The sequence below is a fragment of the Danio rerio genome, chromosome 12 (assembly GCF_052040795.2).
Source record: "Danio rerio strain M-AB ecotype USA chromosome 12, GRCz13ab, whole genome shotgun sequence".
Classification (NCBI taxonomy): Eukaryota; Metazoa; Chordata; class Actinopteri; order Cypriniformes; family Danionidae; genus Danio; species Danio rerio.
In genome coordinates, this window is record NC_141032.1 from 1645001 (window position 1) to 1662500 (window position 17500).

The 17500-nt window shown below is 34.5% G+C and overlaps 2 protein-coding genes across 9 annotated transcripts in view; one reads left to right on the forward strand and one right to left on the reverse strand.

The window, feature by feature from the left end:
* Positions 1–12942, reverse strand: part of nt5m (5',3'-nucleotidase, mitochondrial) — a 13352-nt gene extending 410 nt beyond the window's left edge. The window contains exons 1-6 of one of the 2 annotated variants that reach the window (XM_087275611.1): positions 12664–12942; positions 9973–10270; positions 8151–8251; positions 6077–6137; positions 3755–3869; positions 1–1506 (exon numbers count right to left, since the gene is read on the reverse strand). The exon at positions 1–1506 is cut by the window's left edge and continues 410 nt beyond it. In XM_087275611.1, the coding sequence (XP_087131737.1) occupies positions 1367–1506; positions 3755–3869; positions 6077–6137; positions 8151–8251; positions 9973–10233 (678 nt within the window). In that variant the 5' untranslated portion in view covers positions 10234–10270; positions 12664–12942 and the 3' untranslated portion in view covers positions 1–1366. Of the gene's footprint in view, positions 1507–3754; positions 3870–6076; positions 6138–8150; positions 8252–9972; positions 10271–12663 lie in introns of those variants that run through there. The other variant, XM_087275612.1, reaches the window with a different exon arrangement.
* cops3 (COP9 signalosome subunit 3) overlaps positions 1–17500 on the forward strand; it is an 85106-nt gene that overhangs the window by 50691 nt on the left and 16915 nt on the right. For 4 of the 7 annotated variants that reach the window (XM_087274710.1, XM_087274709.1, XM_087274711.1 and 1 more), the window contains 2 exons: positions 1333–1525; positions 13706–13835. In XM_087274710.1, the coding sequence (XP_087130836.1) occupies positions 13711–13835 (125 nt within the window). In that variant the 5' untranslated portion in view covers positions 1333–1525; positions 13706–13710. 7 annotated transcript variants of the gene reach the window in all.

Below are 17500 nucleotides of genomic sequence, written 5' to 3' on the forward strand. Positions count from 1 at the left end.
CTAATGTATCATGATGTTATTGATGTCTTCTCATATCTAATCTTTTGACCAATCAGATGCGCTATAGTGTCTAAAATGCCCCGCCCCCTTCTTCTCTTTATGTTCTCAAGCAGTAACTTATTTAGATTAAGCTATTAAATTAGTGGCTATTTATTATTGTGATGTTTATCAGCTTAATTTTGGGGGGTTTTAGTATAGTTTAAGGGTGTACTTTCACTAGTGCAGTTGTCCCCCTTCTGTCCCCCCTGCACTCACACTGCATCTTGCTTTCCGAGCCTGAGCATGCTCACATCATCGATGATGCGACTTCAGTTTAACAGGAGGAGAAGCGCAGCTCAGCACAGTGGAGATTGCTTTAGTCATACCGCTTTAGTGGTTTGGGATGCGGGGACACACAGTCAAATATTTCACCAAACAGATCTGTCACTTCTGACGCTCATAAATGATCATAACAGTGCTGCAGGTATTGGGAGGTCTGCTGAAGGTGCAGCTGTCGTGCAGTGAGGGGTTTGCATATTTAATAAACTACGACAGTTTGCGTTCACTGAACGGTAAGAATGAATAATAAATCCATATTAAACAGTCCCTTAAAAGTGACGTTGCATCTGCAGTTTCAGGCTTAGGCACACTTGGTACTCACACTACAAGCGTACCACGCCAAAGCAGAGAAAGTAAAAGCAATAACTTATCTGAAAGATCTTAAAAATGTCACTTTTGATCAATTTAATGCATCCTTGATAAATAAAAGTAATTTCTAAGGGGGAAAAACAACTACTTTAGGTTATGCATTGCCAAAACCATAACCAAAACAATCAATGCATGCATTTAAATATAATAATAATAATAATAATTCCAAACTAGCATGCATTGTGAACTGATAATGCATAATGAGGCTCTGATTGGTAATAAAACAAAACAAAAATACAGATTTGCATCCTTCTGGTAATAACCGGTGTGTTCAGAGCGCCCTCTAGTGTTGATCACAGACTCCACATGCTCTGACAATAAACAAGTGTTCAGTGTCATTCAGAATAAATGAAATATGCATTTATATCAAGTTGTGACGCACTCCGGTGAACCACTGCATGTGTTTGCGTGTGCATATGTGCGGAAACACTGCAAATATTCTCCCATTGCTGTCTTTCTTTTTCAGCCTGAAGTCAAAGGCAGTTTCTGCTTGATGTAAACAATGGATTCTGAGGGAACTCAAGCCCTCAGTTCATAATGAACTAATAAAATGATGCTAAAAAGTGATTGCATAAAACCGTCGCCTGTATAATTAAAGGCAAACTACTGACCACGAGGACTGATGCAGAATCATTTCCCCCACAGAAGCTGAAATCAGCGGTGTGTTTCCTGCGAGGTTTTATGTGCTTTTGCTGGCCAGAACGCTCCTCCAGTCGTCGGCCCAGGACAGCAGGCGTCTCTGTTTTGGATTGAGCTCCTGGTGTTTGTTGTGGCAGGCGGTGAACAGCACGTGCTCCCAGGACGGATTGGGCTCCACACCTGAATTAGAATCACACAGGTAAGATATTCTAGTTATTTTCTGCAGATATTTGGAGGCTCTGAAGCTATTTGTTTTGCTGAAACCTTTATTTTATTCACTCAAAGAAATGCTGGGTTATTTAAAATTGATCTTATTTAAAATTAATGGGTTATTATTGAGTAAAATAAGGACTAACCCAAACATTGGGTTGAATTTGGTTCAATTAACTTAATTCAAAAATAGGGTTATAGTCACTATTAAACCCAGAATTAAGTTGAAATAACCCAGCCTTTTTATATCTATGTTATATCTATTTTTATAGCCAACATTTGTTTGATTATTTTTATTTCAATTTGTTTTAATATTTTTTTACAATTATATTCCATCATATTTTATCTTATTTTGTAGTTATTTTTTAATGTTATTCCAAAATGTATTTAATTTGTTTTATTTTTTATTTAATAATTTTTAATTTAATAATAATTTAATATTATTTGTTTCATATTTTTAATGAATTATTTTTCATTATTTTAATTGTAAAATGAACAATTGACAAAATTAATTGACAAAATGCAATAAATAATATGAAATTTAATTAAGTTATTATTGGGTAAAATATGGACCAACCCAAACATTGGGTTAAATTTGGTCCAGTCAAAATTAAAATTTAATTTAAAAACAGGATTATAGTCTCTATTATACCCAGAATTGAGTTGAAATAATAACCCAGAGAGATCTATTTTATATCTATTTTTAAAGCCTATTATATATATAAGTATGTGTTTGATTATTTTATTTAACAGATTTGTTTACAAGTTTATTCCATTTAATTTTTAACTTTTGCTTTTTTTGCATTAAATTACATTTACTTTATTTTGTATTTATTTTTTCATTTTTATTCCAATATTTATTTGATTTGTTTTACTTTTAATTTAATTAAATTTTTATATAGTTTGTTTCATATTTTTAATTACTTTTCATTATTTTAAATGTAAAAAAAATTAAATATCAATATAAATAACAAAAATGCAATAAATATGAAAAATATATATTTAATTAATTTTCATTAAATTTTAATTCAATTTTTATATTATTTGTTTCATATTTTTATTAATTATTTTCATGATTGTAAATGTAAAAAATTAAGTATCAATATGAATAACAAAAATGCAATATGAAAAATACATATATATTTATTTAATTAATTTTCAATACACTTTAATGTTATTTTTATATTATTTGTTTCATATTTAATTAATTATTTTTCATTATTTTAAATGTAAAAAAATTTATATAAATAACAAAAATGCAATAAATATGAAAAAATATATATTTATTTAATTAATTTCTATACAGTTTAAATTTTTATATTATTTGTTACATATTTTTAATTAATATTTTTTCATTATTTTAATTGTAAAAAATGTAATATCAATATAAATAACAAAAATGCAATATGAAAAAATATATATTTATTTAATTAATTTTCAATACATTTTAATGTAATTTTTATATAATTTGTTTCATATTTTTATTAAGATTTTTATTTAACTCTTATAAAATTGTAAAAACAAATTAATAAAAATATAAATAACAAATATGTACATACATAATAAATATGAATTTTGTTTTATTATTTTTATTTTTCTAATTTAATTGGATTTCTTTTGATTTTTGTACTTTTTTTTTATTTCAGTTCATTTTAACTTTTTTATAGTATTTTTTCATCATCATTTTAATTGTTATAACTATTTTCATTGTATTTTACTTTACAGAAAGCTTCATTCTTCTGTTTTGTGAAAATATTTTGAAGCATGTTGGAAATTGGTAGCAAATCTATAGTTGACGTCAATGGCAACTGATTTCCAATGTTCTTCAATATAGAAACAAACTGATGACAGTTTTCATTTTTGAATGCACTGTCTCTTTAAATGGGTCATGAGCTCCAATCAATTAATGTTGCAAACGAGTATTTTCAGATCAGAATATTTTAGTATCAATACATAACATAAAAACTTTCTAATTTTTATAGTTTATTTTATTTTCCACTTATTGAAATGTCTTTTGTCTTCTTGTGTTGATATGTATGTATGTATGTATGTATGTTACTTAATACACTTTATGTATGTTACTTTACACATCGAAGCCAAATTAACCCTCAAAATCACCCCAGAGTGGATAAAGACGACTGCACACAAGGGTTAAGAGAGAAATAAATACTACATAGAAATAACGGCAGGTATAGCAGGCGGTGTGCAAATAACTAACCGAGGATATCAGGCTTGTCGTCAATGAGGATGTCTCCGGTCACGATGGTCTTGTCTCTGGTCAGGATGATCTGCTCCAAAAACTCGGGACCCAGATGCTTCTCTACCCAGGCGTACTAAAAACAAACACACTTCATGATAGGAAGCCAAGGAGACGGGCTGGAAATGCAGTGAAGAACAAGCTATGTGCATGCAATGATGCTGAGAGCTTGACAAGTACGAGATAAATGTTCAGCCAATTGACCAATCAGAATCGAGTATTCCAGAGAGCCGTGTCATGAATGTAGGATAAAGAATATCATGGCAAATAAAAACAAACAGGTTGAGAGCATTTTTAAATAATATTTTTTATATTGTTTAATTATTGTTAATATTAATTAGAATATATTAAAGATATTTCATCACTATTTTAGGTTTTAAAAATAAACATTAAGTAACTTGTAAGTAACTGCAATGACTCAAATCACTGATTAATAAAGTCATCTGGAATGGCAAAGAAAGCCTTCTTGCAGGACTCCCAGAGTTCATCAAGACTCTTTGTGTTCATCTTCAACGCCTCCTCCTTCATCTTACCCCAGACATGCTCAATAATGTTTATGTCTGGTGACTGGGCTGGCCAATCCTGGAGCAGCTTGACCTTCTCTGCTTTCAGGAGTTTTGATGTGGAGGCTGAAGTATGAGGAGCGCTATCCTGCTGGAGAATTGTCCCTCTCCTGTGGTTTGTAATGTAATGGGCAGCACAGATGTCTTGATACCTCAGGCTGTAGATGTTGCAGATCTCACACGCCCCCATACTGAATGAACCCCAAACCATGACTTCTCCTTCACCAAACTTGACTGATTTCTCTGAGAATCTTGGTCCATGCTGGTTCCAGTAGGTCTTCTGCAGCTCTGATTATCTAATGCTAACTTTTTATTTGTAATCTGTTTGACCTTATAATCGCTCTCTCGCTATAAATCATTTAATTGATGCATTAAACTAGACTAACTGGAAATTGTAAAATTATTAGCATATTATTTGTTCCTCACTTTCAATAAAAGCATCTCCCCAATGATTACATGTAAAATTGAAACATGTACTCGGTGTAGTTAATGAACAACACACAGATACTATAGGTTTGGTTTAGTGTTAGTTTGATGTCACTGACCCTGCAGAGAGTTTGCAGACTTTTGGACCCCATTGGAAACATGCTGCAAAGGACTACTGTCCAAGTTCCCGTTTTAAAAAGGCAATTAAATAATACAGAAAGAGGTTTTTATTTATGTATTTATTTAACTTTTTTAAAGTGCAAAATTAAATTTTTTCCCCTGATGATTGGGCTAGGGCAGGGGTCAGCAACCTTTAGTCTTTAGTGCTGCCCTTGTGGCTCCCTGGAGCTTCTTCACAAATGTTCAAAAAGATGGGGAAGGTTAATATTAATTTTTTATATTATATGTTTTAATATGATTTCTATTGGAGGACAAACATTTTTAACGTTTTCAAACGCTGTAAAAGTGTGTAGAATTAATATTTAATTTCAACATTTCTGTCAACGAAGATTTGCGTCATAGAGTGCGACACAGGTTTCTATCAGCAGGGCGGGATGCCAGGCAGGTGGCTGTTGTAAACAAACCAGGAGATTATAAAGCATGGAAAACCGTTCACAGATGGCGACTACATGAAGGAGTCATTCATCAACATACTAGAACACCTATTTGCAGAATTCAAAACCAAGATAATACAAAAAATTAAAGATATACTGTACCTCTCTCCGCTAAGACAGTGAAGGAAAGGGCTATTAAAATGGCAGGTAACATCACCAATCAGCAAACCAAGGACATTAATTCAGTGCCAGCATACTCAATTGCCTGTGATGTGACCGATATTCAACGCGCTTTTATGCAGGTATGTGGGCCGCAAGAAGAAATGATCAAATTAATACCACTGAAAGACCAGAGGCTGTGCTGAAGTGTTTAAATGACAACTAAATAAACACCAACCACCTGATTTCAGTGGCTATTCAATCATGAAGGCTCATTATGTATTTATAGCCAACTTAGTCGTTTTTATAGTAGGCTAATATAGCTACTATAGATACATACAGCATGTGTTTCCTTCATTATAAGGCTTATATAAGGCTTTACATTTTTTTGCGGCTCCAGACATATTTGTTTTTTGTTTTGTTTTGGTCCAATATGGCTCTTTCAACATTTTGGGTTGCCGACCCCTGGGCTAGGGTGATTGAAAGTACAGTTAAAAAAGATTGGAAACGTATTGAATGTGGCCACAATTCACAAAGCAAGTGTGTGTGTGTGTGTGTGTGTGTGTGTGTGTGTGTCTTACCTTCTCATACGGACAGTGGCAGTAATGCTTTATTGGACTGGTGCAGATGAAGACATCTGTACTGAGTGAGAGAAGGAGAAACTAAGCCATATATTTTACAGCTATAATAAGCAGACAAACATTTACTCAGTGGGGATTACAAGCAGTGCTTATCTGACTATTATGCAAGCTCATATGGAGTGTTTATAGATATAAATAAAATAAGATATAAATAAGTGTTTATAAATATGCAGACCTTTTTGGATTCTCTGAAGCTATGGAAAATAAAAATGTAAAACAAGAGATTTGTTAGGGCCTTTGTTATTGTTTACGTTCCTCAAAATGGTTTATATATATATATATATATATATATATATATATATATATATATATATATATATATATATATAATATATATATTAAAACCATTATATATATATATATATATATATATATATATATATATATATATATATATATATATATATATATATATATGGGTCACATTTTTCAGTAATTTGTAATTATAATTTATAATTCTTACAATTATAAATTACATTATAACTGTAATTTGTAGTACAATTTAATGTATTATAATATAATACTTAATATATTTTATAATACCAATTTGATATAGACAAATTATTATGTTTGATTTGGTTTTAATAGTTTTATCTGGTCTGGCTAATCTTAGCTGGTCTTTACGCCTCAATTAAAGGCATGGTATGTCAATTATTTTATTTAAATATCCAAAAAAAACACTAGAACAGTGTAATATATTTCGCTGACTTATTGTTATTGTGACGTCATTAGCATGAACACAGGATTTCTCTGCATTTTGACATGCACTTGCATTTGGTATAATGCTAGTAGATGTCAAAATGCAGAGACATCCTCAGTTTTTAACTAGTGTTCAGAGTGTGTGCTCATGCTAACGATGTCACACACCATAGATCTTTGGTTTGATTTTCTAGAAAGCAGGGAAACGGCAGCGAGGCTTTAATATAATGTGTGTTTATTAGACTGCAGCATTATAACAGAAGCCTAAAATACATTAAGTCTTATAAAACAGTGCTGCTGCTTCTTCCGAAATAAAAGCTCTGCCGTTTTCCTGACGCAAAATACATGCTTTTGTTTGTTGTAAATATACGCCCTCTGGTGGCCAAAATTACATTCAATTCAGCTTTATTTGTATAGCGCTTTTGCAATGTAGATTGTGTCAAAGCAGCTTCACATAAATGGTCATAGTTACTGGATCAGGGTAGTTCAGTTTTTAGTGTTTAATGTCAGTTCAGTGTGGTTTAAAACCAAAATTACATGCTGTGCCTTTAAAGCACAGGTGTCAATTTCAGGTTCTGGAGGGCCACAGCTCTTCCAACCCTAAAAAGACACACCTGACCAAATTAATTAAGTTCTTTAGGCTTGTTTGAAACCTACAGGTAAGTGTGTTGGAGTTGAGTTGGAACTAAACTGTGCAGGGTAGCAGCCCTCCAGAAACTGTGTTTGACACCCCTGCTTTAAAGCATAAGTCTCAAACTGGATTCCTGATAAGCTGCAGCTCTGCACAGTTAAGCTCCAACTCTTATCAAACACAGCTGATCCAACTAATCAAGGTGTTCAAGACTACTAGAGACTACTAAGCAAGTGTGAGTTGGAGGTGGTTGGAGTTCAACTGTGCAAGGCTGCAGTCCTCCAGGAACTGAGTTTGAGACTATTGCTTTAAAGCGATAGTTCACCCAAAAATTACAATTCTGTCATCTTTTACTTACCGTTGACTTTAATTTAAAACCTGAATTTCTTTATTCTATTGAAGAATACTGGAAACTGGTCGCCATTGGCTAGTAAATATTGCATTTTTGACCCTACAATGGAAGTCAATGGCTACCATTTTCCAGCATTCCATAATAGAATAAAGATATTCTTCAAAATGTTTTGCGTGTCTAACAGAAAAAATAAACTAATTCATCTTTATATCCACTTGAGGGAGAGTGAATCAACCTTTTTGGGTGAATCGTCCCTTTAAGAAATGAAATTATAGATATCTTGGCTTGAATCTGTCAGCATTGTGTGATGGTAAACCTGTATCTGAACTTACTTCTCCATCTTGGCCATCTCCTTTAAAGCCTCCACTCCTCCAGGAAGAGGCTCCAGCTCCATGAAGAAGTTTTTGGACTCCCAAATGCTGATGGCTTTTTCCTGCAGTCAGTGGAAACGGGAGTTCATTTAACACCACTTAGCTATTACTGTAGATTTAGTAATAGTTGGATAGTAGGATTATTTATATATATATATATATATATATATATATATATATATATATATTCTGCTTTCATTTAAATTTTATTTAAGGTTTTAGAGATTGTGTTTGGTGATATACATTCTATATAGACCCTTTAAAATGTACTAATGTCAATAACAGGAAGTAATTCAATCATAACATAACATTAAAACTGCTATCATAACATAATTTATAAATATGCTGACCTTTTTGGATTCTCTGAAGCTATGGAAATTAAAAATGTAAAACTTTTACTTTCCTCAAAATGGTGTGTGTGTGTGTGTGTATATATATATATATATATATGGGTCACATTTTTCAGTAATTTGTAATTATAATTTATAATTATTACAATTATAAATTACATTATAATTGTAATTTGTAGTACAATTTAATGTATTATAATATAATACTTAATATATTTTTATTACCAGTTTGATATAGACAGGCAAATTATTATGTTTGATTTGGTTTTAATAGTTTTATCTGGTCTGGCTAATCTTAGCTGGTCAGAAAGCTCGTCTTCTAGTATGACCACCTGACAAAATACCCCAAATACCCTTCTAAAATTAGCAAAACGGCCTCCCTGTATACTTCAGGAGACCAGCAAAGACAGTTAGACAAGTTTAACCCTATAGAGCCTGTATTGGTTTCATTCATAATAATTCAGGGTCTATAACAGCAATCAATATAATCAAGACTTTGCTGTACTACTACTCAATCTACTATTGTCATTTTGCTGTCAGACTTTTACGCATTTTAATTATAAGTAAATAAGTTTTGTAATCATGAGTAACAAATATCAAATGTAGTCATCAGGTTTTTGAATGTTTAATTTCCAGAACCTTTAATTTCTCTGTTTTTTACCGGTGGAATGAACTTCGAGAGTCTCTAAACACCTCAAGTCTTTGGCGGTTGTTTATTTATCTACATTTCAATCATCATTGTTATTATATATCTACTTTTCAGTCATGATTGTTATTTTTATCTAAAGTAAATGTTTTATAATTGTGAGTATCAAATATGATCATCAGGTTTTTGAATAAGTTTTATTTCCAGAACCTTTACCCTCTCTGTTTCCCAGCGGTGGAATAAACTTCCAGACTTTGGAGGTCATTTATTTATCTACATTTCAATCATCATTGTTATTATATATCTGCTTTTCAATCACCCTTGTTATTAAATTGGATAATATGTTTTGGAAACTAGAGTTTTGCTATAAAACTAAGCACTTAAATATGACCTTACCAATACATATTATTGGAGATTCTGAGTGAGTAAAACCTATATTATTATGTAGGTTTCTATTATCTACACCAAAATGTACTCTAGTAATCTAAATTAGATTATATATTTATGCTCAGTTTGCAGTTTTGTGCCTTTATATATTATTTATACATTTTTTGTGATCAAATAACATTAAAATATCACTCATGTATATCCATGAGAGATTAGAAATGGAGAAAATACATTTAGCATAATTAAATTAAAACAGAACCAGCTAAAGGCAACACGTGAATTGAGACTATCTCCGTAAAACAGGGGCAGTGCTATGTTTATACACTCAATGGGACAGCCATAAAAGATTAATGTATATCAAACATAACACATAAATCTGAGAATATTATTTCTCACTCACACATAAATCACTCCTCATTTCTCCATACTGAGTGGACACCCAGAATCCCCGTCTGTCCTCCAGCGAAATGAAGGGCTCGTTCGGGAATTTTTGTTTGTATTTCTTCAGGAATCCTCCCTCGAAGTCCGCAATGACCCCATCCATATCCACAAGCACCCGAAGCCTCCGGTTCCCGCTGGACATGTTCGCTTTCCCGTGAAAAATCACCGAGGAAGTGTTTCTCCCGAGCCATCGTGTGATTCTCGGTAGTAAAGTCATCATAAACCTCCGTCAGTCACTCGCTAGTGCGCGTTAGCACCTATAAAGTGAGCAGATTTGTTGGAGAGAGCTGATTATTGTGTTAGCTTCTCTCATTGTAGGGGCTCACTATTGTTTTACTCATTGTGAACTCGTTTTGTTTGTTGGGTTGTTAGTGTGGGTCACTGGGTCTCGTGTTTTTCCAGTGTTCACCGTTCGTTTGTGTATTTGTTTACAGCTGTGCGGCTAAAGCTAAACGCAAACACCTCTTCAAGTGTGTTTTGATTTAACGTTATATCGTTTTAATTCAGCCACATGGTTTACATTGTTATTATCATGTTGTAAACTAGCGGTTAGATTAAATTGAATATAACCGAGATAGAAAAAGAAAGAGAGAGATCGCACACTTGTGTAGCATTGTTTTTATTCCGGTGGGACCGTTTCCGGAAGTAGAAAAAATCCGATTTGTTTTTCAATTTAGGTGTTTATTATGTAGGATAACTTATAAATTGTTAAAGACGGGTCTACTGTTGATCTACACGATTTGCTGAATTCATCAGTCTTTTATTTCAATGTGTTTTAATTGTGATTACAAGCACCTGCAGAAAAACTACATTACCCATAATTCCATCGAAAATCTCCACCAATCACGAAAATTAAACAAAAAAAGTGCACAGAAAGTGTTTCTTTCAAAGCTATTGTGTGATTTTTGCAAGTACAGTCATCATGAACCTCTGTCGGTCACTAGCTAGTGTGCGTTAGGCTGGTTTTAGAGAGGTTTTGGGCACTTCCAGGCTGGTTTCCAGCCTGACCAGCTAAAACCAGCTTGACCAGCCTAGTCAGGCTGGGAGCCCAGCCAAAACCAGTTATATCCAGCTTATATCAGGCTGGTCAAGCTGGTTTTAGCCGGTCATCAGCCTGACCAGTAAAGACCAGCCTGGAAGTGGCCCAAACCCCTCTAAAACCAGGCTATCAGCCTAGGCTGGTTTACAAAGTTTTTTTTTTTCAGTAGGATTGTTGGAGAGAGCTGATTGTTGTGTTAGCTTCTCTCATTGTGGGGGCTCACTATTGTTTTACTCATCGTGAACTCGTTTTGTTTGTTGGGTTGTTAGTGTGGGTCACTGGGTCTCGTGTTTTTCCAGTGTTCACCTTTCGTTTGTGTATTTGTTTACAGCTGTGCGGCTAAAGCTTAACGCAAACACTCAGTTTTAAGTACGCAATAATATAGTAGTGTGTGTCGTTTTAATGTAGCCGCATGGTTTACATTGTTATTATCATATTGTGAACTAGCGGTTATGCGTAGTATATAGATAAACTGAATATAACCGAGATAGAGAAAAGAAAGAGATCGCACACTCATGTATCATTGTGAAAAACTACATTACCCATAATTCCATCCATCCACCCATAATTTTCCAGTGCTCACCGTTCGTTTGTGGATTTTTTTCCAGCTGTGCGGCTAAAGCTAAACTCAAACACTGAGATTCAAGTACGTTATGATATAACAAATATTGTTTTAATGTAGCCACATGGTTTACGTTGTTATTATCATGTTGTAAACTAGTAGTTATATGTGGTGTATAGATTAAACGGAATATAACCGACTTCGAAATGGAAAAAGTAAGATCGCACACTTGTGTGAACGTTAGCATTGTTTTTATTTTGGTGGGACCTTTTCCAGAAGTAGAAAATCTGATTTGTTTTTCGTTTGGTTGTTATTGTGTTAGCTTCTCATCATGATATAACGTTCTATATTGTTTTAATGTAGCCACGTGGTTAACATTGTTATTATCATGTTGTAAACTAGCGGTTGAATGTAGTATATATAGATTAAATGGAATATAACCGAGATAGAGAAAGGAAGAGCATTGTTTTAATTCCGGTGGGACCCTTTCCGGAAGTAGAAAATCCGATTAGTTTTTTCGGTTGGGTGTTGATTTTGAAGGATAGTTTATAAATCGATAAAGACAGATCTACTTTTGATCTTTAAGATTTGCTGAATTCATGACCCTTGTTTCTGTCAACATGTGTATTAAATGGGGAAAAACTACATTACCCATAATTCCATCAAAAATCTCCACCAATCACAAAAATTCAACAAACATGCCATGCTAATTTGTTTACTGACCACATGTTTTCATTTTTCCAGATTAAAAGTCAGGGCTATTTCGGCAAATATTGATACCTCTCTTATAATAGTAATAAATCAGCTTAGCCTTCATCATATGGAAAATAATATGGATTTTTAAATTAAACCTATATATTTAAAATCAATGTTTGTACTTGTAATCAGGACTGCTGCTGGTAAAAAAAAAAAAAAAAAAAATATATATATATATATATATATATATATATATATATATATATATATATATATATATATATATATATATATATATATTGTTATTTATAACAAACTAATACAATCTTTGCATAATTATTAACTATACCAGCCCTCTTTTATAAGTCGTCTGAAGGTTTGAAGCTGATGATGATCTCTCCACTTCGAGTATCTTTGTTTTGCCCCGGAAGCAAAAACACCCATTTTTTCCCTCTTATTTCTTAAAGCTGTACGTCCATTTTCAAACCTGAATCCTGTGGTATTTTGCTGTAAATGAAGCATTTAGCTACAAACACATAACAGATAAGTGTCTATATATTAAAATCCTACAGTATCCCACGTAGTCATCCGAATCACAGTGGAGTGTTTACTTCAGGAAAGATCCCGAGTCTGAAATCTCGCGCAATCTCAGCTGTCACTCAAACCTCGCGATATCTATTTGCCGTTGGCGGCTGAGGGCCCGTCCCTTCTGTACAGGAGAACTTCTCGTGACATTTGAATGAAAAACATCGTCCCGAAAGCGCAGAATTATGGCTTCAGCTTTGGAGCAGTTTGTCAACAATGTGCGGCAACTTTCCGCTCAAGGTACGGTGGTTTTTACGGCGCGTTACGCCTCGGGCTAACGGAGATATGGGCAAGCTAGCTTAATGCTAAAAGCTGTTAGCGCGATAGCATGCTAGTTGTTTATATTTCAGCATGTAACACATGGGAGCTGTTTATCTAATCCCGTTCATCCAACTGGACATAAAAGAAACAAAATCTGCAGGACATGTACACATTAAAGCATCTGCTTCAATCGTTTAGCTGTTATATAATGGAAATGAGTGCATGTGTCAAGTTAGCTGAGTCATATTTGAATTTAATGCAATAAAACACCCTATTTAGATTTTTCTCTGTCACTAATAAGGTATTTACAAAGTGATGTATATAATATAATCATTAAAATACGTCATGAGATCTTATTGCCATGTTCATTTACAATTAATGCAATAAAATACCCTATTTTGATGTTTATCTGTCATGTATTTATAAAGAGATGTATGTAATATAATCATTAAAATACGTCACGACATCTTATTTGCATGTGCATTTACAGCAGAATAGATAACATCATGTAAGTGTTTACATTCATGATGATGCACCTTATGTTTTCAGGTCAGATGACTCAACTATGCGAGTTAATAAATAAAAGTGGGGAGCTTCTGGCCAAGAATCTCTCTCATCTGGACACTGTTCTTGGCGCTCTGGACATCCAGGAACACTCCCTTGGGGTTTTAGCTGTTCTGTAAGTCATTGACTTGTTGAATGCCATTGGCTGAACTCCTTAAAGTGCTTTATTTCTGCTTTTTTAAAGGTCTTACCTCTATCTCTGTGTAATGTTGCTGTTTGTGAATGTAAAAGGTCTGGGGAGTTTTAAAGATTGAAGTGCATGACTAATAAGTTAATGCCTCAAAAAAGTATCAAGTATCTGAATTATGTAGATATGAATTGACATTTGCATATGCGAAAATGATAATGACATTTATTGTCAAGACAACATTTAAGGTGGTGCGTTTTAATGCACTTTCATAAACTCATCTAGTGCTCTTTAATGTTTAATCATGACTAATCAGACAAAATAATAGAAAGTTAATAATAATAATAATAATAGAATACTATTATACGTCCAATAATGACGTTAATAATAATAATAGAACTAATATGTACTGTGGATGTTGATATACATGCACACACATTAATGTATATGCTTTAGAAATGTTTACATGTATATTAATATTTATATCTGTAATATTTATATAATTATGTAAATGCAAACTTTTATTTTGCATGCTTTTTAGTTGGAATTAATCATTAAACCACACTAAATGCCATTACAAACACATCTCTTAGGCCCAATCCCAATTCTATTTTCATACCCCTGCTCCTTCCCTTTCTCCTTAGCTCTTAAAACCTAGGGTGAAGGGGAAGGGCTTTAAAATTTAACCCTAATGCTGCGTTCACACCAGACATGTCAAACGCGAATGATTTACATGTTAAGTCAATGCTAACGCGCGAATAGACATCCTGCGGCGCGAATTGAGTGTTTTGCGCTTTTCACGCGAATCGCTCAAGTTCAAAACTCTGAACTTCTGCGGACATTCGCGCCGCGTTAACCAATCAGGAGCTTGCATTTGTGAGGGCATAATTGTGGCGTGTTGTTGGTGTCGGCTGGAGGATTTCCCCCGGGACACCGACAACAGACGATACGCCACAATTATGTTAGATTTGTGAGATAATTAAAAGTTCATCAAACTGGGCTGGGCTCAGTCAGAAGCACCGTTGAAAGCCTCCGTTACCCAGGTTAAGTTTCTGGAAGAGTTTATGAGCTCACAGAGCTGGATGCACCTCTGAAAGGATGTAGTGGACTCAGACAGGACCCTAAACGTATCAACACTGTTTTTCAGCCTTCATAAAGCACATAAACACTGTTATTCTCTTCATAAAATCCATGTTAGCCATTTAGCAGCGAAGCTACAGTCACCGGGCAGACAGAAGCCCTGCTCATCATGCGAATCCGCATCTGTTCTGAAGTGAATTTGACGCGCGAATGAAGCGGATTTGATGCGCGAATGAAGCAAGTAAACTCAAATGTTCACACGGCTATTTACGCGCGAATAGCGCAATTTATCCACGCGTTCCGTGTCTGATTTGAACACAGCATAAGAATTGGGACAACACTACAGCACCTGCACACGTCATCATATTTCATCGTGATCTCTTGCTTCATATGAGATCAGACGATCATGACTGCTGTATTTATTCCAGTTGTGCTCTTTTATTTTATTTTATTTTTTTTTTGGTTTTTAATGTTTAGGAAATCCCTGAACGCATATATCATGTTATCAAGATGATCTAATGTGGCAATAAGCTCGTAATACTATGCATTTACACAGGGCCCTGTTAAAAGCTGATGCCTTTACATGTCATTTGTGGATGTGTTTGTAAACGTAAAATTCTGTAGTGCATTTAGTTATTGCCCAGCAGGCACACAATGTCATAAGACATTAATATTAGGTTAGATTTAGGTTGTGATGTCAGGTGACCCAAATTCAACATTTAGCCTGCGTCTAAGGACAACATTATTTTGATGTCCAATAATGACGTTAAATGATGTTGATATTTGGTCAATTTTAGGTTGTTAGAAAGTGACCAACATCCAACGTCAAGCCAACATCTAAAACCAACATCATATTGACGTCAAATACTGACGTTTATTCATCAGCTATGGCAACCAAAATCTAACGTCTGATATACATCATAGTATGAACATCCACACAAAGTCACGCTGTAACATTTTTAGACGTTGATATTTGGTTGCATTTAGGTTGGACATTGACGTCGGCCTGACGTTGAGTTCTGATGTAAACCAATTTTCATTTCCAAACAAAGTGCAACATCCTCAAGACATTGGGGTACAACTTCAATCTGACGTCATGTTGATGTCTTGTGCCTGCTGGGTGTTCAAGGCCATTTCGGTCATCATACAGTAAACATTCGTCATCTTCTCATCAGTGGCATGCATCTAAACAGTCTCTGGATCGATGCGTGTAAAGACTTACGGCATCTTCTTGGACACTTTTAATTCTTCCAAATAGTTTGCTGCAATCATAAATCACCCATGTTTTAAGGTAGTTCAGTATGATGCGATTCACCTTCTATGTGTGATTTGATTGGACAGGAATTGCAGAACTGATTATTCTAATTCCCATAGACAAGAAGGAATACAGTAGTGACTGCAGGTTGAAGGAAAGTTGTGGAGTAAAAGTACTAAACATGTACTCAAGGAAAAGTAAAAGTACACATTTTAAAAACTCAATTACAGTCATTTTAGTGTTTGTATTTTGTTACTTTACAACACTGGGAAATACTAATATATACATCTTAGGGGTGTCAAATCGAAATCGATCGAAATTTATGCTCAATTTCGATAATCGAATCAAAAAATAGAGTCGTCGATGCTGCCACGCCCCCATGTCACGTCAGCTTGGCTTGCCAAGCGGGAAAAAACAGGCTTGTTGAAGTGCTTGTTAAACTGCAGACGCAGGAGACCCGTCGACAGAGCTTAAAGCCTCTCCTCTTTCAATGAAGTCGCCGGTTTAAGCATTTTGGATTTCCAGTGAGTTATGTTGACAACGTTCATGTTGTCGACAAAAAAACACAGTTTTGCAAGCTCTGCTATGTACGTATTACGTACGGTTAGTCCGATAGACAACACCGGCATCGCGATCCTCCGCCCGCCCCCGTTGCAAATCCGCTCGTGAAAAGTACACACTCAGGCCCTGTTTACACTGTCTTTGTCTTCAAATGGCATTTTAGAACGACAACGATTTGACATCCACAGTGGCGTGTAGCATTTCTGAGCAGCCCTCCTTCCTCTCTACCTCTGAAAATGCACATCACGTGACCACACAGACACAGACACAGACACAGCCATGCGCTTGAGACAGCAGGTCCAGGCAGTCAGAGGACTGCTTCAATCTTTCACTCACTTGTACTTCGTCATTTTAGCGAACACCTCAGATACTGTTGGCTGGTTCCTGTTGGTTGTGCGTCTTTTTTTACCGACGCCATTATAACGACACAGATCACTGCCTATTCACGAGTCCCGCAGAAAAAGTGATTGACAGGTGGTAATTATGTGTGTATCTTGCCTTTATTCATTTACTGTATGATTTGTTTATGGGTAAAACAAAGACCATGCAGGTCAGGTAGTTTAAACGGTAGGCTACAAATAATTAACTGGTCATTAATTAATTATTCATAATCGAAAATCGAATCGTGCCTTTAGAATCGAAAATGTAATCGAATCGAGGATTTCTAGGATCATGACACCCTTAATACATCTATGAGAAATGAGGTGATGTGAAATTAAGATTGTAAAAACAAATGCTTGTGTAAGCCTATTGTAGG